Source organism: Lepidochelys kempii, chromosome 18 (assembly GCF_965140285.1).
Source record: "Lepidochelys kempii isolate rLepKem1 chromosome 18, rLepKem1.hap1, whole genome shotgun sequence".
Classification (NCBI taxonomy): domain Eukaryota; kingdom Metazoa; phylum Chordata; order Testudines; family Cheloniidae; genus Lepidochelys; species Lepidochelys kempii.
In genome coordinates this window covers 3,623,133-3,647,638 of record NC_136397.1, presented here as the reverse complement: position 1 = coordinate 3,647,638, position 24,506 = coordinate 3,623,133, and the positions used below count along the sequence as shown (strand labels likewise).

General features: G+C 54.2%; 1 protein-coding gene across 1 annotated transcript in view; it reads right to left on the bottom strand.

The window, feature by feature from the left end:
* The window catches only part of LOC140900208 (small ribosomal subunit protein uS3mA-like), a 38,293-nt gene extending 18,165 nt beyond the window's left edge, over nt 1–20,128 (bottom strand). The window contains exon 1 of the mRNA XM_078849372.1: nt 20,047–20,128. Within this exon, the coding sequence (XP_078705498.1) occupies nt 20,047–20,128 (82 nt within the window). The remainder of the gene's footprint in view (nt 1–20,046) is intronic.
* Between the last annotated feature and the right edge of the window lie 4,378 nt (nt 20,129–24,506).

Genomic DNA, 24,506 nt, shown 5'->3' with positions numbered 1-24,506 from the left:
GTTCTGTGTCCCTGTAGTAGCCTCTTTCCATCATGGCCCTGGAGACTTTCGCGTACGTATTTGTGTTCCTTTTTTTGGAACGTAGTTCTGCCATAACAGAGTCATCTCCCCAAAATGCAATGAGATCCAGTACCTCCCGTTCAGACCATGCTGGAGCTCGTCTGCGAATCCGGGACTGCTTGGTCTCTTGAGATGGTGGATTCTGCATGGTCGCCTGTGATGGTGGACTGTGCTGATGGTCACCTGTGCTGATGGTGACCAAACAGGAAGTTCAAAAGTTTCCTGGGCTTTTACTGCCTACCTGGAGTTCAGAGTGTTGTCCAGAGTGGCCACAAGGGAGCATTCTGGGATAGCTCCCAGAGGCCAATATTGTCGAATTGCATCCACAGTACCTGTAACCCGGAACTGCGATATCGATTTTAGCGCTACTCCACTTGCCGAGGTGGAGTACAGAAATCGGAGTAAAGAGCCCTTTAAATTGAAAAAACTGGTTTGGTCGTGTGGACGGAACCAGTTTTATTTCGAGGTAACTCGGCTAATTCCGAAATAACCGCATACTGTAGACCAGGCCTAAGTGTCTAGTCCTTGTGGCTATTGGGAAAGCTTCAAAATGAGACCCCAGAGCACCCTAAAGGCTCAAACAGCAGAAGGCGAATAAAAAGACCCCCCCCCCCAGTCTTTTTACACAGTCTCAGGATTTTAAAGTCACTCACAGGATTTTTGGTGAGCCTGACTCATGATTTTTGCACCTTTGGGGTTGTCACTACTGTATTGGGCAGTTCTGCTGCAAGCTTTGTGTGGAAAACCAGCCAGCAAAGTCCCAACTGTAGCAAGACTAAACGGGGTGGAGGTAGGGTGCAGAGCCCTTTTGGTGAGGCTGCCAGCATCTGTCTGTCCATCCAGCCTCATACACATCCGTCCATCATCTAGGTTCTCATGCCAGCGAATGCCCTGCATGGGGGGATGTTCTAGAGAAGGCAAGCTCTCCCAGCCCCCTACCCCTGTGTTGGCACTGCCCTGCCCTGGCCCTTTCCCATTCTTCACTGGGCCCTGCCCTGCACAGGCCCTGTCCCCTGCTGCGCTGGCCTGTCATTGAGCCCTGCCCTCCCATGGTCGCTGGCCCCACACTAACTTTGCTGGGTTCTCAGAGTGGCCCAAAGCTGATGTTCTGCAGACAAACCGGAGAGAAGTTGTTTCCCTTGCATCCTGCAGCCCTTTCCTGTGCAGCTTTTCTGCTTTGCAGACCATGCCCTGAGGTTTCTTAGCAGCTTGTGCCAGTCGCTCTGGGCTGTGCTTCTTGCTCTAAGGTAGCGTGACTGGCAACTCCCACAGCCCTCAGAGCATCACATGGTGACGGAAGACCCGCAAAGCAAGAAGCCACATGGGCCTGCCTATAACAGCAGCAGAACCAAAGCAGAGAGCTGTAATGCTGTGACCAAACTGACATGCACTCTGTTCCCCGCAGCACCTGCACCCCCCAGGCTGGGCCCTTCGGAAAAGCTGCCCACTTACTAAGGTGCCTAAGTGGGAGCTGAACTCCTTCGGGAAGCCAGTTGTGGGTTTTGAGCCCCTCTGAAGAGTCCAGCCCATGTGTGTCAGCCAAGTGTGGGGGTCAAAGCAATTGGGGAATCAGCCTCCCACTGTTCCCCGATCTTGTCCCCAAGCCCCAGCCTCTCTCTGGTGTCCCCCTCTTGCTTTTAGTGTTGACCACTATTGACACGAGCAGCGCGGGCTCTGTGCAGACATAACACAGCAAGGGGCTGACCCCACAGGAGCAATGCTGCAGAGCTGTGAGTTTCCCGTGGGGTGGGCCCCATTTGAGGGCCTTGCACACGCTGCCTCCACCTGTCAGGCTTAGGGAGGATCCGCTGGGCCAGATTCAGCTCTCGCTCCAGCGATGAAAACCCGGCGAAGCCAGAGCGGTCGCCAGCAGCCAGGACATTCCAGTGAATCCGAGCCCCATCTGCACATTACAGCCCTCTGTATTACAGGCCATCTCTGCTCAGCTCCTGCAACCTTAGCTCAGCCCCACCCTGCCTGCCGGGCAGGAGAAGGAGAAGTTGGGGCTTTCACTGAATACTGTTTCTACATATTTCCCACGACAGCACCTGCTGCCTCGATGACTGTCCCACAGCTCCTTCCCCTTCCCGGATGAGAATAAGCACCACCACACGCACCTTTACACCCGTATAATGCAAGCACAGGGGGTGCGGGGGAATTGAGACCATTCTCCTACAATTCTTCCAGGAAGACAAGGACTCGCCCAGGGCACCCAGGGGAGCCTGTGGCAGAACGGGGCCTTGAACACACATCTTCCAAGGCCCAGGCTAGCCCCCTAAACACCACCCCCTCCTTCCCCTCCCTGGAAGTGGAACCAAAATAACTATTTCAGTCGTAATCCCCACCCTTGGTTATTGGGTTTGGACTCTGGCTTTGGTAGGAGAGGGCCTTGTTTTGATCTCACGTATGCTGATTCCTTACTGGCTTAATGACCTCTATCTAGAGACACTTTCATGCCGAACTAGGAGGGTCCCCCATCGACTTAACACTCAGGGTGAGAATTACGATCAGTGCTGTAATTGCAGCTCCACTCACCACAAGAGACAAGCTCCGCGGCTCCTGAGTCATGTGGGACTTTTGCAAATGTTACCCTTGTGCTCTAAGCTGTTACGACATGTACACAGAGAGGCCGGCACACGACTGGGGTCTGTACAGGGCCCAGCACAATGCGAGCCTGACATTGGTCGGGATCTGTACAGTGCCTGGCATAATGGGGCCTGATCTTGGTCAGGGTCCGTGCAGCACGTGGCACAGTGGGGCACCTGCCCTGATCTTTCTTGGGGTCTGTGCAGAGCCTGTCACAGTGGGGCCTGATCTCAGCTGAGGTTTGTACAGTGCCGGACACAATGGGCGTGATCTTGGCCGGGGTCTCTAGACACTACAGTAACACACATGTAGCTTTTAATTGAAGTCCTGTCCATGTATTAGACACAATTCTGACTCCTAACACCGTTTCTGAGGTGCATTAATCTGGGCCTCCTGCCTTTCCTTGTTTGAGCACCGTATGTCTCTCTGTATTTGCCAAACAGAACCTGAGCACCTCCTTGGGACAGGGCAGCAGAGACGCTACCTTCCTCCTGGGAGTATGAATCCCCACACTCCACCACTGCGATGCGTTCAGGGCTCATTCCCAGAAGCTCATGCTCTTGAATGAAGCTTTTGAGCTGTGTGTGGTTGAGTCAAGTTACAAATAACCCACGTGCACTGTCCCTTTAAAGACCGAAGGCCAGGCCTGTCAAAATATTGACAGTATCCTCTCCTTGGGGTTGTTGCTGAAGCCCCAGTGCTCTGCAGGCTCCAGGCCTCCATCCGCACCCACGCAAGCAGCACAAAGTTTGCGTCATTTGGTACCTTGCAGAGGGCTGAGATAACTCGCAATCATTTGAGTGAGCAGAGACCAAATGGCCTTAGAAGAAAACCTGGCTCTGTGTCCCTTCGCCTACGGAAGTTAAGGGCAGAAAGTCTCACCAGGAGTCTAGTCTGACCGTCACCTGCTGCATAGCCCAGGGCACGGATTTTAACCCCGGGATGCCTGCACTGGGGGAGTTTCTCTTCCCTACTGCGTAAGTGAGGCTGTCAACCCCAATCACTTGTGGTAGCTCTAGAACATACCCCTTTAGAACAGGGGTCTCCAACCTTTTTATCCCCAGGATCACTTTTTGAATCTAAGGGTAACCCAGGATCTATCCCACCCCTTCCCTGAGGCCCTGCCCCTTCCCCAAAGCCCCACCCCGCTCACTCAACCACCCCCACTCTCCGTCACTCGCTCTCCTCCATCCTCACTCACTGGGGATAGGGGGTTGAGGTTCAGGAGAGGGTGTGGGCTCTGGGCTGGGGCTGAGGGATTCGCAGTGTGGGAGGGGGCTCTGGGTTGAGCCTGGCCAGGGGTTTGGGGTGCAGGAGGGGGTGAGGGGTGCAAGCTCTAGGAGGGAGTATGAGTGCAGGAGGGGGCTACGGTCTGGGGCAGAGTGTTAGGGTGCAGGAGGGGGTACAGGGTGCTGGCTCTGGGAGGGGGGTCAGGGTTGTGGCAGAGGGTTGGGGTGCAGGAAGGGGTACAGGGTGCTGGCTCTGGGAGGGGGGGTCAGGGCTGGGGCTTGGGGTGCAGGAGAGGGTTCAGGCTGCAGGAGGGGGTACAGGGTGCTGGCTCCAGGAGGGGGCTCAGGGATGGGGGTTGGGGTGCAGCCTCCCACCGGGCAGCACTTACCTCTGGCGGCTCCCGGTTGGTGGCAGATGCAGCGAGGCTAAGGCAGGCTCCCTGCCTATCCTGGCCCCACACCACTCCCGGAAGGGGCTAACGTGCCCCTGCGGCCCCTGGGGAAGGGGTGGGGGGCATGTGGCTCCGCGTGCTGCCCCTCTCTGCAAGCACCACCCATGCAGCTGTCCCTGCCAATGGGGGCTGCGGGGGCAGTGCTTGCAGGCAGGAGCAGCGCACAGAGGGAGACCCCCCCCCCGGGCCGCAGGGCTGTGCTGGCCGCTTCTGGGAGTAGCATGGGGCCGGGGTAGGCAGGGAGCCTGCCTCAGAGGCAGCCACACTGCACAACCAGAGATCACGATCGACTGGGAGATCCTCTAGGTTGGTGACCACTACTTTAGCATGACCCCAGCTTAGCTGAGTGCAGTTCTGTGCCTGGCCTCTAGGAGGTGCATCCCGCACAGGTGCACCCCAGGAGAAGGGGGCTTTAAGCCAGCTTTGAGCCCCAGGAATACTGGGCTGCTTGGGGGCTGTAAAGGCTCCTGATATAACTTGGGCAGCCATTCTAAGTTACGGCCGGGTCTGCCTTTGAGTAGCTCAACAAGCCCGAGCTGCCCAGAATGGCCATTGGGCCACGTGCCCTTCCCTGCCCCTGGCCTGCCCCTGCGCCAGGGCTCACGAGGAGGACTGTGGCCTTGGAGAAGGTTTGGCGAAGAGCTTGGCGAACGGTTCGGAAGCTGGAGGCTCAGGGGAGCTGAATCCATTGAGAGTAGCCAAGAGGCAGTTCGGCGGTGATGTGATCGGTCTGAAAGGAGATTTCTGACAGCAGCGGGAGAGCCACTGGCTGGGGCTGGGGCTGGGGCTGGATACATCCCAGTCAGCAAGGCGCTGTGCAGTGACACTGACCAAGCTTTGTAGCCTGGAAGACAGGTTTGGGGAGCGCCCAGACTGGCCTTTACAACTGTTGATTAGCAGGTGGTTGATATCTCTGCCCCCATCCCCCAGGAGCGGAGGGGAGCTCCCCCTGCTGGCTGAGTGTGACGCTCGAGAGGCTGAACCCAGCACTCGCTCACTCCACTGCACAGCTGATCAACACCCGGGCGTGGGAAGGCTGCTGTGCGGAGAGCCTGGGGCTGGGGCTCAGCTGCGCCCATCCCGAGCAGGCTGGCAGCTGGCGAAGTGGAAACCTGGTAGTTTCCCCCAGTGGTAAGTTGGGAATAACTTCCCCTCCCCCATCCCCTCAAATGAGACCTATGCTCCAAACACCACGTGTTCCAAGCAGGGGGCGGTCCATGGCGGGGGACAATGAGAAACAATGTGCTGAATGATGAGTCCTGGCAGGAGTGGGTGAAGCTCCCCATGGCGCTGCCTGCTCTCACCAGCACTGAGCAAGAGGCCATTCATGTGCATGCGATACCCATGGCCCACTGGGTCCTGGGTGGCACCGATTCACGCTGGACGAGTCTCCTGCCTGCAGGCAGGGCCTGGCACCCACGTTGTGCTGCCGGCATGTACGAAGGAATCTGGGGAATGCACAGTGGGATGGGGAATTCGCCAGCTGTTAAGAATCTGCCTGACTACAAAGAGCAGATGCCTCTCCCTGTGGTTGGCATTTCCACACGGCCTCCTCTGGACTCTGCCTAAGGAGCTCAGCAGTGCCCGCTGGAGCGGCACAGTCCCTGGCAGAGGTGCATGAGGAGGTGAGCGCTTACTGCTTCCTGCCTGGCTCTGAGCTCTCCGAGTCCATAACCCCCGCCCCTGAGAGCCTCACAGAGACTCTGTTCAGTTGGCACTTTGGGGTCCCATGTTCTCTCTCAGTGAATTTCGTATCACACCTGCCCATGTCACCAGGCAGCCCTGCCAACTCTCCCTGGGCACTGAGAACCAAGCTGGGCCCTGTCCACCTCCTGCAGCGTCCCCAGTAATGACCATTCTGACAGGACAAACTGCACCCCCAGGCCCCAGTGCAAGTCCGCTGCCTTCCATTTCTACCCTCAGCAACACTTGGGAGAGCCCTTTGCCTTCTGGGGCCTGCACAGGTTCGCAGACCGGAGTGCACTAACCGGTCTAGCTCCCTCTCTCACAGCTGGGTTGGCCCTGGGGGGCTAAGGAGAGTAAAAAGCAGCCAAAGCTTCTCTTTGCCCCTGAAGGTCGATCAGACTCATGCTCTTGTGGCACAGGGCCAGGAGAAAGAAGAGGTCACTTGTGTAGAGCCATTTGTCAAAGCAAAACCACATGTTGACTTGCCCAAAATGACATGGTAACTAAGAAGAGACTCCAGGCTCCCAGTCCTCTGCTCTAACTACCACACTACACTCCCTTCCAGAACCTGGAATAGAACCCAGGAGTCCTGTCTCCCTGCTCTAACCACTAGACTGTACTTCCATCCAGAGGCAGGGCTAGAATTGTCAAGTCCTGGCTCCCAGACCCCTGTTCTAACCACTGGGATTAGCCTTGTAGGCACATGCAGCTTGCAGAGGCTGCAGGAATCCATGGCACTGGGTTTGTCGATACTTTCGTTCAGCCTTCTGCCTCTGGGTGCCGCTGCCAATGCACAAACCCCTGTGACCCGCTACAGCATGTACATGCTCCAGTTAGCACTTGGTGCCCTCATCTGCAACCAGGGCTGTATTTCTGTACCATGGATCTAAGGGTGGCCGTGGGGCAGCATGCAAAGCCCCTTGCCAAAGCAGGAAGCCGTCTCCCACTTGCTTCTCCTCTGGTGCACACGGGAAGGAGACAAACTGAGAGGGAAGGTTTCAGAGTAGCAGCCGTGTTAGTCTGTATCCGCAAAAAGAACAGGAGGACTTGTGGCACTTTAGAGACTAACCAATTTATTTGAGCATAAGCTTTTGTGAGCTACAGCTCACTTCATCGGATGCTGTAGCTCACGAAAGCTTATGCTCAAATAAATTAGTTAGTCTCTAAGGTGCCACAAGTCCTCCTTTTCTTTTTGAGAAAAGGAAGATACTTTAGCAAAGAAAAGGCACCACCCCAAGGCAGGGTCTTTTCATCACAGCAAGAGCCCTGACTTCCCAAGGCCTGTCATAGGAGGGCAGCTAGTACCCCCTGGTGGCAGAAGCTAAAACATTCAGCTCAGTTACAACCTTTCACAGCAATTCCATTAGAAGGCTGGTTGGAAAGGGCTCCCACCTCTGAGAGCAAAGGGCTGCCTTTGCAGTGAGCTAGACCCCAAGACAGGGAGTGTTACCTGTGTCAGCAGCATGACAGGTGGGGACGGGGTGTGACTCTTAGCCAGATTCTCATAGAATATTTCCCAGAGCCCACCATGCCATCTGCTACCACTGAGAACAGTCTAGATCCATCCTCTTTGGAACCCCCTTTCAGGTAGTTGAAAGCAGCTATCAAATCCCCCCTCATTCTTCTCTTCTGCAGACTAAACAATCCCAGTTCCCTCAGCCTCTCCTCATAACTCATGTGTTCCAGACCCCTAATCATTTTTATTGCCCTCCGCTGGACGTTTTCCAATTTTTCCACATCCTTCTTGTAGTGCGGGGCCCAAAACTGGACACAGTACTCCAGATGAGGACTCACCAATGTCGAATAGAGGGGAACGATCACGTCCCTCGATCTTCTGGCAATGCCCCTACTTATACATCCCAAAATGCCATTGGCCTTCTTGGCAACAAGGGCACACTGTTGACTCATACCCCGCTTCTCGTCCACTGTAACCCCTAGGTCCTTTTCTGCAGAACTGCTGCCGAGCCATTCAGTCCCTAGTCTGTAGCGGTCTATGAAATTCTTCCGTCCTAAGAGCAGGACTCTGCACTTGTTGAACCTCATCAGATTTCTTTTGGCCCAATTCTCTAATTTGTCTAGGGCCCTCTGTATCCTATCCCTACCCTCCAGCGTATCTACCTCTCCTCCCAGTTTAGTGTCATCTGCAAACTTGCTGAGTGTGCAATCCATGTCATCCTCCAGATCATTAATGAAGAGCAGCCCCTGACCCATGTCCCCACTCCCCACAACCCCACACAGGGCAGGTGGAGGGTCCACAGCTCCCCACAACTGTCTCCTCCCTGCGCCACTCTTACCCTGGCTGGGCTCTAGTTTCTGGCCTAGCCAGGGGGAGTGGCCTTCGCGGGAAAATCCAGGAAGTTTTTGGAAAGCGTAGGGGACAATTTCCTGGCGCAAGTGCTAGAGGAGCCAACTAGGGGGGGTGCTTTTCTTGACCTGCTGCTCACAAACCGGGTAGAATTAGTGGGGGAAGCAAAAGTGGATGGGAATCTGGGAGGCAGTGACCATGAGTTGGTTGAGTTCAGGATCCTGACGCAGGGAACAAAGGTAAGCAGCAGGATACGGACCCTGGACTTCAGGAAAGCAGACTTCGACTCCCTCAGGGAACGGATGGCCAGGATCCCCTGGGGGACTAACTTGAAGGGGAAAGGAGTCCAGGAGAGCTGGCTGTATTTCAAGGAATCCCTGTTGAGGTTACAGGGACAAACCACCCCGATGAGTCGAAAGAATAGTAAATATGGCAGGCGACCAGCTTGGCTTAATGGTGAAATCCTAGCGGATCTTAAACATAAAAAAGAAGCTTACAAGAAGTGGAAGGTTGGACATATGACCAGGGAAGAGTATAAAAATATTGCTCGGGCATGTAGGAATGTTATCAGGAGGGCCAAATCGCACCTGGAGCTGCAGCTAGCCAGAGATGTCAAGAGTAACAAGAAGGGTTTCTTCAGGTATGTTGGCAACAAGAAGAAAGCCAAGGAATGTGTGGGCCCCTTACTGAATGAGGGAGGCAACCTAGTGACAGAGGATGTGGAAAAAGCTAATGTACTCAATGCTTTTTTTGCCTCTGTTTTCACTAACAAGGTCAGCTCCCAGACTGCTGCGCTGGGCATCACAAAATGCGGAAGAGATGGCCAGCCCTCTGTGGAGATAGAGGCGGTTAGGGACTATTTAGAAAAGCTGGACGTGCACAAGTCCATGGGGCCGGACGAGTTGCATCCGAGAGTGCTGAAGGAATTGGCGGCTGTGATTGCAGAGCCACTGGCCATTATCTTTGAAAACTCGTGGCGAACCGGGGAAGTCCCGGATGACTGGAAAAAGGCTAATGTAGTGCCAATCTTTAAAAAAGGGAAGAAGGAAGATCCTGGGAACTACAGGCCAGTCAGCCTCACCTCAGTCCCTGGAAAAATCATGGAGCAGGTCCTCAAAGAATCAATCCTGAAGCACTTGCATGAGAGGAAAGTGATCAGGAACAGCCAGCATGGATTCACCAAGGGAAGGTCATGCCTGACTAATCTAATCGCCTTTTATGATGAGATTACTGGTTCTGTGGATGAAGGGAAAGCAGTGGATGTATTGTTTCTTGACTTTAGCAAAGCTTTTGACACGGTCTCCCATAGTATTCTTGTCAGCAAGTTAAGGAAGTATGGGCTGGATGAATGCACTACAAGGTGGGTAGAAAGCTGGCTAGATTGTCGGGCTCAACGGGTAGTGATCAATGGCTCCATGTCTAGTTGGCAGCCGGTATCAAGTGGAGTGCCCCAAGGGTCGGTCCTGGGGCCGGTTTTATTCAATATCTTCATAAATGATCTGGAGGATGGTGTGGATTGCACTCTCAGCAAATTTGCGGATGATACTAAACTGGGAGGAGTGGTAGATACGCTGGAGGGGAGGGATAGGATACAGAAGGACCTAGACCAATTGGAAGATTGGGCCAAAAGGAATCTGATGAGGTTCAATAAGGATAAGTGCAGGGTCCTGCACTTAGGACGGAAGAACCCAATGCACAGCTACAGACTAGGGACCGAATGGCTAGGCAGCAGTTCTGCAGAAAAGGACCTAGGGGTGACAGTGGACGAGAAGCTGGATATGAGTCAGCAGTGTGCCCTTGTTGCCAAGAAGGCCAACGGCATTTTGGGATGTATAAGTAGGGGCATAGCGAGCAGATCGAGGGACGTGATCGTTCCCCTCTATTCGACATTGGTGAGGCCTCATCTGGAGTACTGTGTCCAGTTTTGGGCCCCACACTTCAAGAAGGATGTGGATAAATTGGAGAGAGTCCAGCGAAGGGCAACAAAAATGATTAGGGGACTGGAACACATGAGTTATGAGGAGAGGCTGAGGGAGCTGGGATTGTTTAGCCTGCAGAAGAGAAGAATGAGGGGGGATTTGATAGCTGCTTTCAACTACCTGAAAGGGGGTTCCAAAGAGGATGGCTCTAGACTGTTCTCAATGGTAGCAGATGACAGAACGAGGAGTAATGGTCTCAAGTTGCAGTGGGGGAGGTTTAGATTGGATATTAGGAAAAACTTTTTCACTAAGAGGGTGGTGAAACACTGGAATGCGTTACCTAGGGAGGTGGTAGAATCTCCTTCCTTAGAGGTTTTTAAGGTCAGGCTTGACAAAGCCCTGGCTGGGATGATTTAACTGGGAATTGGTCCTGCTTCGAGCAGGGGGTTGGACTAGATGACCTTCTGGGGTCCCTTCCAACCCTGATATTCTATGATTCTATGATTCTATGAAAAGAGGTGCAGGGGGCCGGGCTCATGGAGAAAAGTGGACGGGCCATGGCCCCTTGGCCCCCGCTATTCCAGTGCCACTGGCTTGTGCCCACCCTCCCCTAGAAGGCTGCGGACCCCTGGTTGAGAATCACAACAGCATCAGGCTGGAGTCAAGGTTTGAAAATATTGACTGCAGCTCAGCTCTGGACAGCTCTGGCTGAATTTAAGCCCTGCTCTTAGCAGCTCTGTACAATCCATGAGCAGAAAGTGGCCACAAGTTTTCTATTCGACAGTCCGAGAACATGCCTTGTGACATCAAAATCAATGGGACAACTTGTGTGCTTAAAGCAAGGCATGTGCTTAAATTCCATGCTGAATGAGAGCTTAAATCACTGTGCCTTGGTTTCCACAGCTATAAAATGGGAGTGATACACAGCAGAGCCATGCAGGTAAATTAAAAGATGTCTGGGGATGCTCAGAACCTCCATGATCGGAGCAATGGAAATAGCTGAACAGAGATCATCTTCCTTTACCTTATCACCTCACAGCATTTAATGTATTGATCTTCCCAGTCCCCTCGCAGCTGGGGTGGCGCTTCCAGCCCCCATTAGATAGACAGGAGCTGGGGGACCTCCTGATTTGCCCAAGGCCACATGGGGATTCTGTGGAACAGTAGGAAGTGACCCACACCCATGACAAGTGCCCTAACCACTGAGCTTTCCTCCCTGTCACCTGACGTGCTCTTCGGCACCATTTTCTAAACTTCCCAGTGCAGATTTTCCCACTTTTAGAGCTCCCAGCTGCTTCACCCAGTGACTTTCTGATTCTTTAATGTCCCTGCAAGTCTACACACGCCTGCAAACCAAACTGGGGGCGGAATTTGCATGAATTTTCCTGGCAGTGTTTCCACCGATTTCCCCCTCTCCTACAGCTGTTTAATGTTCTTTGTGTTGTTGATGCCACTGTGATTGCTGAGTGGCTTTCAGTGCGGAGGGCATCACACCCAATGCGGAGCCCTTCACAAGTAGCTAGAGGCACTAGGTGCTTTTCTGAGTCACCCACACACGTTCCTCTCTACAGCAGAGGCAAGAGGCAGCGTGGGCTAGTAGGCGCGGCATACAGGATATCTGGGTTCTACTCCGAGCTCTGCTATTCATGTGCTGTGGGACCTTGGGAAAGCTGCTTCCCCTGTCAGTGCCTCAGTTACCGCCCATCCTTGGTCTTCCCTGTCTAGTTAAGTGGTAAGCTCTTTGGAGCAGGGATTGTCCCTCCCTGTGCATTTGTACAGTGCCTAGCACAATGAGGTTTGGCCCCCACATGGGGTGCTGTTATCATACACATAACTCAGTGTTCATGTTATTGTTACACTAGTTGGGTTCATCCCCAGGGAAGTCAAAAGAGTTGCATCTGCTTACACCAAGGATAAATTTGGCCTGTTATGCTTTTGATAGCATAACAGGCTTGACAGTAATGGTCTCAAGTTGCAGTGGGGGAGGTTTAGGTTGGATATTAGGAAAAACTTTTTCACTAGGAGGGTGGTGAAGCACTGGAATGCGTTGCCTAGGGAGGTGGTAGAATCTCCTTCCTTAGAAGTTTTTAAGGTCAGGCTTGACAAAGCCCTGGCTGGGATGATTTAATTGGGGATGGGTCCTGCTTTTGAGCAGGGGGTTGGACTAGATGACCTCCTGAGGTCCCTTCCAACCCTGATATTCTATGATTCTATGATTCTATGATCGACGTAGGAAGATGTAACTTAACGCTGCAGGTGTTCAGAAGATCTCTTCGGCTTTTCCTTAAGTAGAGTCCTAAGGGGAACTGGGATGCTTGCGACTGACTTCTGGGCCCCCTGCACACATACCCAGAGACAAGACTGTGCCCTAAGAATTCATTCCTGGAGAACTAGTCACAGAGGCCTGTCTGATAACTGAGCTGGGAGGGACGAGTGATGCTGGGGGGTTTCGGTCTCTCTAGGACTCGACGCTTTGCGTTCTGCCTGGTCATGATTTAGATTTGAGCACAAAATCTGGATTCCTGCCAGATATCTGGCCACATTGGGGATTATACCAATTGCCCCACCAATTCCATCCTGTCGCCACCTGGGCTTAATGGCAATGGACAGGGGTTCAAGACAAGTGTAAATGGAGGAATTAGTTTAGTTACCAACTTTGTCAAACACAGATGCCTTAAACCAGTGCTTCTCAACTTGCGGGTCACAACCTCTGGGGGGTCGTGGAATGGGGTTAGGGGGGTCACAAGCAGGGATAACAGTAGGGTGTAGGATGCAGGGTGATTGCCTGGGGCCCTACCCCGTGAAGCTAATTTACATGTTTCAGCCCCACGCTGGGCTGAAACCCAGATCCCCGACTGGGACTGAAGACCAGAGCCCTGCACCGCAAGCCACAGGGAGCTGAAACCCCAAGTATAAGGTATGGGGTCAAAAAAATTTCTGAGGGGGGGAGGTTTCATGTTTTTTTTAAGCCCAAAGGGGGTTGCCTGCACAAAAAGGTTGAAATGCACTGCCTTAAACTAACCTAGAAAGGAGGGTCCTACACCAGGAGCAAACTTCTCTTACTTGGAAATCTAATGGCCAGCTGGCGAAAGGGTCAGTTGGTGGAGTCTAACCAACGGTATGTGGCACAGACCCAGCCCTGCAGCCCTATGCTCAAGGCCTCATTAAAGTCACTGGGGGGCGGGGGGGGGCACAGGTATTGCACATTCAATGTCTATAGCTATACAACAGTTCGGATTCTGGTTTCTCTCTGCTGAGCCTGGCTCCTTTGGCGGGAGCTGCCACTTAGTGTTGGGTTCAGTGTAGACTCTCCAGGAGGAGACACACTGCGCTCTTGTGATGTTCCCCTGGTGTAATCTGGACCAGTGATCTGCTAGATCACTCCAATCCTCGACTCTGGGATCCAGCCTGACCCTGCTCTGCTGTGAGAACCTCCACTCCTGGGCTGTTCACACAGAGCCTCTGGCATGTAAGCTGCTCCTTGGATTGTGCAACCAAATGACACTAGCCAATATCTCCGGTCTCAGACACCACCCTAGGAACCTCCCTCTTGCAGTGTCCAGTTATGCCCGCTGGACGCTGCAAGCTTATATGAGATCATCCTTTTAACAAAGAAATTGATACGTACGAGGCTTGTTGTCCCAAGAGGAGTCTCTGACATCGTTCAAACCAAACATACTGCTTCAGGTAGAACAAACAAACAAATTTATTAACTATGAAAGATAGATTTTTAAGCGATTATAAGTCAAAGCATAACAGATCAGATTTGGTCAAATGAAATAAAAGCAAAACACATTCCAAGCTGATCTTAACACTTTCAGTGCCCTTACAAACTTAGATGCTTCGCACCACAGATTGGCTGGTTGCCCTTCAGCCAGGCTCTCCCCTTTGATCAGCACTTCAGTAGTTTGGTGGTGATGTCTGTAGATGGAGGTGGAAGAGAAAGGAGGAGCATGGCAAACGTCTCTCCCTTTTATCATGTTCTTTCTTCCCTTTTGGCTTTGCCCCCCGCTCCTTCAGAGTCAGGTGAGCATTACCTCATCACAGTCCCAAACTGACCAAAGGAAAGGGGTGACTCACTCGAGAGTCCAGATCCTTTCTTGCTGCCTAGGCCAGTGTCCTTTGTTCTTGTGAGGCTGGGCTGGGTTTGTCACATAAATGCCCTGATGAGGTGTGAACTGCCCCTTTGCTCTTGGAGAAGATTTTTCCTGGGCTTGCTTTAAGCCATGAGGACACATTTTCAGCCTCATAACTATATACATGAAATGACAAACTATAACATTACTATAACAACAATGCTCAGTACATCATGAGCTTTCCAAAGACATACGGCATTACAAACTTTGCATTAGATACCACACAATCATATTATAAGGATGAACATGGGGGTGTAGGGTGTTCCCATGAGGTACAGAATGTCACAGCTCTCTCCTGAAAACTACTTTTCTTCCTTCTTGTGCGGAACCCCCAATCCCCAGCCTGTCTTCAAAGGGGCCAACCCTACTCCTGAGCTCTGACTGACTGGGTGAGGGAAAGCAGGGAGAGGAGTGGAGAGGCCTCTGTCCCACCCCATACCCCTAGTTGGTGGTAGGAAAGCCCACCCAACTCCCTGCTTCTAGCCCTCCTCCCATTGGAGGATGTGGATGCCACTCCTGACAAGGAGCTTAGTCCTGCCCAAGCTGGCAGAGCTGAGTTCCCTTGACAAGGAGCTGGCATGGGAGGGGAGATTGCAGGGACACAACAGGCCCAGACACAGCCAGATGAGGCCAATTTTTACCTCATTTCGGTTTTCTGACACTTTCTTCCCAAGGCAGAAAACTCCCCCAAATCCCACAAAGTTGGAGAGAAACAAATATTTCCAGTTGGGACCCAAACCATTGATGTGATAGAAAAACTCCACTCAGCTGCAGTGTGTGCAGTCAAAGAAGGCGTCTACCTGGTGTGTGTGGAGGCTGGAATTTTCTCTTTGTTCTGGTCATCCAGCGCCTAGCACCATGGGGGGTTGCTACTGCGGTTTCTCTGGGCTGCTGCAGTACAAATAAATAATTACAACCACACTGAGCCTGAAGGATGCTGCTCCCTGTATGCTCCAGTCAGCCTGGCAGTAGGAGGGAGCTTTCAGCAGCATACCTACACCAAGGACAGACCCAGCAGAGACCGGGGCTCACCCCACACTGAGGTGCCAGCCAGAGGAGCAGAGGGGCTGAGCTGAGCAGGCAGCTGAGTCAGGGTTCTCTTGCCAGCTAAGGTCTGGGATTCAGTGTACTGCACTGCCCAGGGCAGCTGTCTGGATGAGCATGAGCCACTCCGCTAGGGCTCAATGGGTGCCTCTTCTGAATGCCCGCGGTTCCGTCCTGGCCTGCCCGAGGGCTGATCTAGTGATTGGTGCTGCCTGAGTGTTGCCAGTGTTCCAGGGCCAATTCCTGCTTCTCAGAAGGCTGTAGACGGGGATGGAGCGGGTTGGACTGGTAGCGGGGCAGCTGGGGTTCTCTGCCCCACATAGGTGGAGTCTGGGAACATCCTTGCATCTCGGGGACCTCCCCAGCGCACCTGATTAACTTTGCTCTCTTTGTTTCAAACAAAAGTAATTCCGACTCCAAGCCCACTTGCTCCTTGGCTCTGGGAGAAGCAGGCACAGCTCTGGCCCTTCGCGCTGCAACCATTGCAGCCCGCACTGGAGTGTGAACGGGCGTCAAGCCAGATGCAGGGAGGGATGAGACAGGAAACAATTCCATTAATTGATGAGCCACGTGGTTACACGTAGGAGTCCCAGCCAGGGGCTAGGAACTGTGTTTGTGCAGAGCAAGGTGAGGAGCCATCCAATAATACGCTCCTCTCTGTCTGTTGCCAAAGCTCAGAGCTGCTGTGACGGGCTGGGTCTGAGGGCAGTGCAACCGTCTGGTTTTAGTACCTGGCTCCGGCCTTTATTTGTATTGACAGTAACATCTAATCATGGCAAACGTGATTAGATTAGACGTTAAAAATGCAGAAGAAACTGAGGCCCAACCCTCAAATATTAACTAATTAACAATTGATTAACTAACTACCCCTTGCTGCTCTGAAGAGCTGACAGTCTAAACAGACAAGACTTATTGTTAGTCCTAGTTTATAGATGGGAAACTGAGGCATGGGGAGACAAGACTTGCCAAAGGTGATGGGGGAGACTACAGCAGCACCTGGAATGGAACCTTATTTTACTCTCAATACTTTAACTACAAGCCCAGCCATCCTCTCTGCCACTGGTTGCTCTATTGACTTTATCTTATTGCAATTTTTCAAACAGAATTGAACAAGGCAATAAAAGGACAAGAAACTTCCCCACCCCTCACAGCTTGTTCAGCTCTCTGTTAAACCCTAGAGCCCATGGGGATGGGCGCCTCAGAGAACTACCCACAAATCAGACACCCAGAGGGACTCTGAAGCTGAGAAGTGGGTAATTGCAGGCAGAGCAGAGACACACCAGTGCTGCCCTCCAGTGGTTTCAACAGCTGGAAATGCCTCTAAAAGAGAGAGCCACACAACAAAAACACTAACCCAGGAACCTATCCTTGCAACAAAGCCCATTGCCAACTCTGTCCACATATTTATTCAAGTGACACCATCATAGGACCTAATCACATTAGCAATGTCATCAGGGGCTTGTTCACCTGCACATCTACCAATGTGATATATGCCATTGTGTGCCAGCAATGCCCCTCTGCCATGTACATTGGCCAAACCGGACAGTCTCTACGCAAAAGAATAAATGGACACAAATCTGACATCAGGAATCATAACATTCAAAAACCAGTAGAACACTTCAACCTCTCTGGCCACTCAGTAAAAGATTTAAGGGTGGCAATTTTGCAACAGAAAAGCTTCAAAAACAGACTCCCACGAGAAACTGCTGAGCTTGAATTAATATGCAAACTAGATACCATTAACTTGGATTTGAAGAGAGACTAGGAGTGGCTGGGTCATTACACATATTGAATGTATTTCCCCATGTTAAGTATCTCACACCTTCTTGTCAACTGTCTAAATGGGCCATCTTGATTATCACTACAAAAGTTTTTTTCTCCTGCTGATAATAGCTCATCTTAACTAATTAGCCTCTTACAGTTTGTATGGCAACTTCCACCTTCTCTGTATGTATATATATATATCTTCTTACTATATGTTCCATTCTATGCATCCGATGAAGTGAACCGTAGCTCACGAAAGCTTATGCTCTAATAAATTTGTTAGTCTCTAAGGTGCCACAAGTCCTCCTGTTCTTTTTGCGGATACAGATTAACACTGCTGCTACTCTGAAACCCACATTTACTTTGTGCTCGGGGAACTGGCTGTGGCCGGATGGTCGCGCAGATCAGGGCTCTGTCTAGAGTTACTGAGGAAACTGGCAGACATTTGAGCTCCAGGAACTAGGCTGGACAGCTGGGTGCAAGGCCCTGTCCCTGTGTAATGGGGTCCTACAGCAGCTTTAGGCGACGGGGTGGGACAGGCCTGGCCTGGCCTCTTTCCAGGGTGATGCTTCCATATGTGTGCTCCCAGGGAAGTAAGTCCGGATGGCTGTTCACAGGCCTGATCCTGTGAGGGGCAGAGCTCCCTCGGCTCCCAGTGAAGTCAATGGGGAGTGAGGGCACTCAGCACCGCCCAGGATTGGGCCCCGAAGGAGCCAGGCTGGGTAATAAGCATAATAGAAACACCAAGGTCCCAGCCCACTCTTGGGGAGGGGGAAGGAGCTGGGAGTTAGCAGCCCACACAGGGGCCTGTAGCTGGGTGTGAGAGAGCCACAGGTCCGATGCTCTGTAACTGCTCAGCAGGAAGCAAGCCAGGGCTCTAGGTAGCATGGCTCCCCCTCAGGTACGGTGACCAGGCGTCTGGTTTTCTACTGGAACGCCCAGTCGAGAAGGGACCCTGGCGGCTCCGGTCAGCACCGCCAACTAGGCCGTTAAAAGTGCAGTCGGCGTACAGCAGCGTTAAGGCAGGCTAGTCCCTGCCGGTCCTGGCACCATGCTGCGCCATGGAAGTGGCCAGCAGGTCTGGCTCTAGGCGGCGGGGAGGGAAGGGGGAGGCATGGGGCTCCGCACACTGCCCCCGCTCTGAGCACGGGCTCTGCACCGGCCAGTGGGAACTGGGGAGGTGGTGCCTGTGGACGAGAGCGTTGCACGGAGGCTCCTGGCCCCCCCGTCCCGCCTCGGCACCAGACCTGCTAGCCACTTCTGGGGAGCCTGCCTTACCCCACTGCGCCACTGACCAGGAGCCATCCGAGGTAGGCCTGTGCCCCAACCCCAAGCCCCAAACCCCTGCCTCAGCCCTGAGCCCACACCCCCAGCCCAGAGCCCTCACCCTTCTGCTCCACCCCTCTGCCCCAGCCCAGAGCCCCCTCCCACACCCTGAACCCCTCATCCCCAGCCCCAACCCAGAGCCCGCACCCACAGTCCAGAGCCCATACTCCCTCCCACATCCCTACCTCCTGCCTCAACCCGCAGCCCCCTCCCACATTCCAAATCCCTCAGCCCCAAGCCCAGCCTGGAGCTCCCTCCTGCACCCCAAACCCCTCATCCCCAGCCCCACCCCAAAGCCCACACCTGCACCCTCACCCCACCTGCACCCCAACTCCCTGCCCCAGCCCGGAGCCCCCTTCCACACCCTGAACCCCTCTGCCCCACCCTGGAGCCCGCACCCCCAGTGAGAGCCCTCACATCCTCCTGCACCCCTGCCCCAGCCCAGTAAAAGTGAGTGAGGGTGGGGGACAGTGAGCCACCGAGCGAGGGGGAATATAGTGAGCGGGGACGGGGGCTTGGGGAAGGGCAGGGCCTCGGGGATAGGGGCGGGGATAGGGTGTTTGGTTTTGTGCAATTAGAAAATTGGCAACCCTACCCTCAGGGCACGCTGTCCAGGGCAAGGAGCCTGTCGGCTTCGGCCTTCCTGGTCTGGCCTCGGAGCATTCAGCATCCCTGTTCCCACGGCATCCTGCCCCTTGGTGGGGGAAGCCAGAGGGCCCTGCACCCCAACTTCGCAGACAGATGTTGTAAAGCAGAAGGGTTGATTGGTCCACGGGAACGCAGCGCAGCATAAAGCTTGGTAGCTCAGAAGTCAGTGACTTTCCAGACCCAGAGGAGGTAGAGGGTATGTCCTGCCACTGGCGGAGAGCGTCCCCTGGGCTCCTGGTGCAGGAGCCCTCCCAGTATGGCCAGGAGCTCTAGGAGACATGGAATTACACTGGCCTAGAACACATGCCATTTCCATACTAACCCTTTGTGGCTGCAGCCATAATGGGGGCACGCAGACCCATCCAGAGGAACAGCGTGTTCAGATAAGGATCTCAAGGCATGGCTGCTTCCCTGGACCCCTTGGGCCTACAGAATTGGGCCGGAGATCTCAGGCTGGCCATGGGCTAGATGGGGTCTACTCTCTAGGCCAGAGGTGGGCAAACTACGGCCTGCAGGCCACATCCTGCCCGCGGGACCTTCTTGCCCGGCCCTGGAGCTCCTGGCCCAGGAGGCTTGCCCCCAGCCCCTCCCCTGCTGTTCCCCCTCCCCCACAGCCTTACCTCGTCGTGCCTCTGGTGCAATGCTCTGGGCAGGGGGGCTGCAGAGCCTGGCCTGACCCAGTGCTCTGTGCTGCGCGGAGCAGCTGCCTGTCCTGGTGCAGCTGTGCCGCCATCCACCGGTGCTCCAGGCAGCGTGGTAAGAGGGCAGGGGGGGTTGGATAAAGGTCAGGGGAGTTCAGGGTGGATTAACAAGTTATGAGAAGACAGAGAGAGGCTGAGTGAAAAGGCAGAGGAAGACGGCAGAGGCTTGTGATGGCAAACCCCTTCCTACCTGGCAGCACGAAGGCCCCTGCCCCAGGCTGGTGGTCTCTTGGGAGCTGATTTGGAGGAAGGGTGCTCGGTCTCCCAGCCATCTTCGTTGCAGGGAGGAGAAGCAAGTTTTCCCCTGTGCGTGGTGGTGAGCTTTGAGTCACAGGGTGTGTGTGGGGGTGGGTGGATGGGTATGGGTGTCCCCCCTGTACAGTGCAGATCCAGTTCCACTTCCATGTCACTGCTCCTTCTCGCCCACAGCACCCAGCACACCGTCTCCATACAGCCCAGCAGCTCCCTTCGCAACCTCCTCGCTGCAGCTGGGAAGGGGAATCATTAGAGATTTGGTCAGATAAAAATCCTGACCCAGAGCCTCTCAAATGCTGTTCAATCCTCTTTCCCCCATCCTCAAATAATCCCCGCTCATTGACAGGCCCCAGCCCCCCTAATCCCCACTCCCTACCAGACCCTTCCCCCCATAACCCCAATATTGTCAATCTCATGAGATTAAAAATCATGAGCCAGACCCCTGAAAATCCTAAAATTGACCCAAAAGATCATGAGATTTTTTCCGGTCTGTCTCTTGATCGTTGACCCTCTCCCTCACATCTGGCCCCAGTCTGCGGCGGACAATCAGTGCTGCCCACGTGCCGATATGTAGCGGGGAAGGGGATCCTGGCCCTTCTGCAAGAGCTCTCACCTCCACATCTGCCTGTCCTCTGCAAAACAATTGATTCTGCTCCCACCCAGTCCCCACCCCCACTGGTGCAGACCCCCCAGCTTCCCCTCTGATGCTCCTGGGGTTCCTCAACCTCCCTCCCAAACTAACAAATGTATCTGAGCATAAGCTTTTGTGAGCTATCACTCACTTCATAATCTGATGAAGTGAGCTGTAGCTCACAAAAGCTTACATGCAAATAAATTTGTTAGTCTCTAAGGTGCCACAAGTCCTCCTTTTCTTTTTGAGTTTGCCAAAGTCTGCATTCTTGAAATCCATTGTCTTTATTGTGCTATTCTCCCTCCTACCATTCCTTAGCATTGCCAGCAGAGGGCTGCACAACTCCTTAGAAAGCCACCTCTACCTCTCCCTATGCTGACAAAGGCAGGGCACCCTGACCTCCCCAGAGTGGCCACGGCAGGGGGCGGGGGTGGGAGGCGAACAGCAGTGCATGCAGCAGGGATACTGCACTGAGCCCGTGCCCTGCTTTGCTCTGCAGTGTTGCACCAGTGGCTGTCACTGGGGCAAGGCAATCCCGCAGTGACTGCAAGGCCGTGGGCAGGAGCAGCTGAGATGCCAGTGCTGGGTGAGATCCTGCTTTTGTGGTGGGGGGAGGGATAGCTCAGTGCAAGGGAGGGAGAGCTCAGTGGTTTGAGCATTAGCCTGCTAAACCCAGGGTTGTGAGATCAATCCTTGAGTGGGCCATTTAGGGATCTGGGGCAAAAATTGGGTATTGGTTTGAGCAGGGGGTTGGACTAGATGACCTCCTGAGGTCCCTTCCAACCCTGAGATTCTATTCTAACCCCGCTAGGACACACTGGGCCATGTAAACATCCCACGGAGTCGGGGGGACTTGGCTGCACCATGGCATATTGCCCCTTTAAATCCAGCTGGCATTATACACGGGGTAGGAGGTGGGAGCCCTGAAAGTGGCACTCTTGCTATGGGAGACAATGCCATGCCAGGGACCCTGGGCTGGGACCAAACTGCAGCCCCCTGGGATACAATCACACCGAAGTGACGGGAGCCAATAACATGTTGCTGCGTCCCATGAGAGGGGCCGGCTCCCGCGGCATTTTCAGCGTGTGTTCCTCCTGTCCAGTGCAGGGAACCCTGCACCCGCCACGGCATGACAACCCCAGCTGGGGACCTGGGCTCTTTAGCTCAGGTTTAATAATTTTATTAAGATGATGTTGAAGTAAAAAGAAAACGGTACAGAGTTCAAGCACAGAAGTTTCTGGTTGTCAGGGGATAAGGTACAGATTATCAAGGGGTGCGAAATTCGGTTTAGGAACGGGTGGCATAAGGATTACATAATAATCTGCAATCTCCCCGATTGGGGGTAAAAGGTTAACAGGTCAGAGTACAGACATTGAGGTATGGGGGTAAGTTATCCATATAATGGCTATGTTCAGGTGCGGAGTATAGTGAGTGGATACGATGATGAGGATGGATTTCCCCTCATTTGGTGGGATTTAATGTTCAGTGGGTTTATGGTTCCAGTTCATATGGTCCAATGGGGAAAGCCTCTCTGCCCCTTTCCCATAGTGGATGCACGATGTCGTACCGGCTCACACCTCCTGGTGCTGTCGGTGGCCGGTGATGTGCTCTATGTAGATGTCCCTGGACCATTGGATGGTGTCCGAGACCATGAGGTGCCGCATGAGCCGTGCGTAGCGTCGACCGATCCCACAGGTCCGCAGCACACGCTCGTTGCAGGGGTCCCAAGCACCCAGGGCTCCGACGATCAGGGCGTGCAGCTGCGCCTCGTAGCCCTTCGCTCTCAGGGTGTCGGCCAGAGGGGCGTATTTTTCCAGTTTCCGAGCTCGGGCTTCTCGGAAGGCCGGGGTCCTGTTCTCGAAGGGGACCGTGATGTCGACGCGGGTGATCTTTTTCTGAGCCTCGTCGGTGACGACCACGTTGGGTTGCAGCGGGCTGTCAGTCCCGGGGATGGCGCAGTTCACAGCGACCTCCCCCAGGCGCGGTGCGATGGCTTTCACCAGGCGGTTCTGGATGGCGTTGTGGTGCAGCTGCCAGGCTCTGGAGTGGGGCTTGCAGCTGCACAGGATGTGGGGCAGGGTCTCGTTGGAGTAGCCGCACTTCCTGCAACGCTTGTCTCGGTTCCCGTGGCGGACGGCTCCTTTGAGCGGGACGCAGTTGAGCCGGGCGCGGTGGATGAACCGCCAGTCGGCGAAACGGGCAAAGCCGCCCCCAGCGAGGAAGTGGTTGCTGGCGTCCCACTTGCTGGTCAGTTTGAAGACTTTACCCTGGTCCGGTTTACGCTTCAGGGTTTCCATGTACAGTGAGTGGATGTCTGCCTTCAGGGTCCTCTCCATGCGGGGGACATTGGCACCTCCATGCCTGTGGGCAATGTAGACCAGCTCGTTGCTGGCTCTCTGGGGAAGGAACAGCCACTTCTTCACCAGCTACCGGACGATCTTGTCTGCCTGGGCTCTTTAGCTCAAACTACAGCTGGTTCTTTTCACTCTGGAGGTCTCCTGTTCATCCCAGTGTAACAGCCTCAATAGCATCTAGAGACGCCAGCTGAGGCCAGGGCCCCACTGTGCAGAGTGCTGCAGAGAGCGAGAGACAGTACCTGACCCAGAGCTCACGATCTCAGTAGCCAAGGGCAATTTTTAGTCCCATTTCACTGATGGAGGAACTGAGGCACAGAGAGAGGAAGGGACTTGTTCAAGTCACACCCGGGGGTTCTGGCAGAGCCCCGATTGGCCCCAGATCACCTGCATCCAGCACAGTGCCTTAATGCAAGACCATCCTCCTCGTCCACAGCAGCAAGCTTCCAGCAAAGTAATAACGCACCAGCCATTAAAGCAATGAGGTCTCCTTGGCCTCTCAGGAGCCGATGTGCTTCTGGAAGGTGCCAGGTGCAGCTGTGACGGTAGGACAGTGTGGCACCAACCTGCACATGCCAATCCCTGGGGAAAGGGTACAAGTGGACAATTGCACCTGTAAGCCCTGGACGCCCCACGTCAGGACCCTACAGGCCAGCTCAGGCCCCTCCACTTCCAGGGCTCGCCCTTATCCAGAGGAACTACGGGGAATGTCTACCCTGCAAAATGAAAACTGCATCCACAAGTCACAGAGCCCGGGCCAGCTGGCTCCGGCCTGCACTACAGGGCTAGAACTAGCAGGGAAATATTCGGGCTTTGGCTGCAGCTGCACTCTTAGTCCCACCCCCGCGCTGGGCCTAGGTACAGAGGGTCCAGCCTTACGCTGCAGTTTTCCAGCCCCAGAGCGTGACCAGGAGGCAGGTCACCCAGGTTCTGAGTCTTTGCTACCGTGGGCCTTTTTTTGCACGGTGGACATCTCCTCAGGCTCCCCAGAGGTGCGGGGCGCCCCCTGCTGGGCTCAGTGACTCAAACGCAATTCCTCCCCGTGACTGCGGCATAGCCTGTGACCAGGAATGGCTGCTGGGGGGAGGGGAGCATTGCCCAAACTCAGGGGGTCCTGAAAAGCCCTTGGACCTGAAGTCCCTGAGGAAGGACGGTGCCTGCTCACCAGCTCAGTCGGGGATGCAGCAGGGACCCCCTGAGACGTGGCAGGCCCCGGCTCAGCCCTGTGACCAGTGGTGGGTGCCAGGGGTCTGCACGGCTCATGGAGGCAGGATTGGGGCCTTCTAGGCAGATCCTTGGCTGCTGTGAACCAATGCACTGACTCCCGGGGAGCTGATTTGCAGATCCGGCCGAGGATCTGGGCCTGTCTCAGGGGTCTGGCGATGTACTCAGCCTAGCCAGCTCCCATCC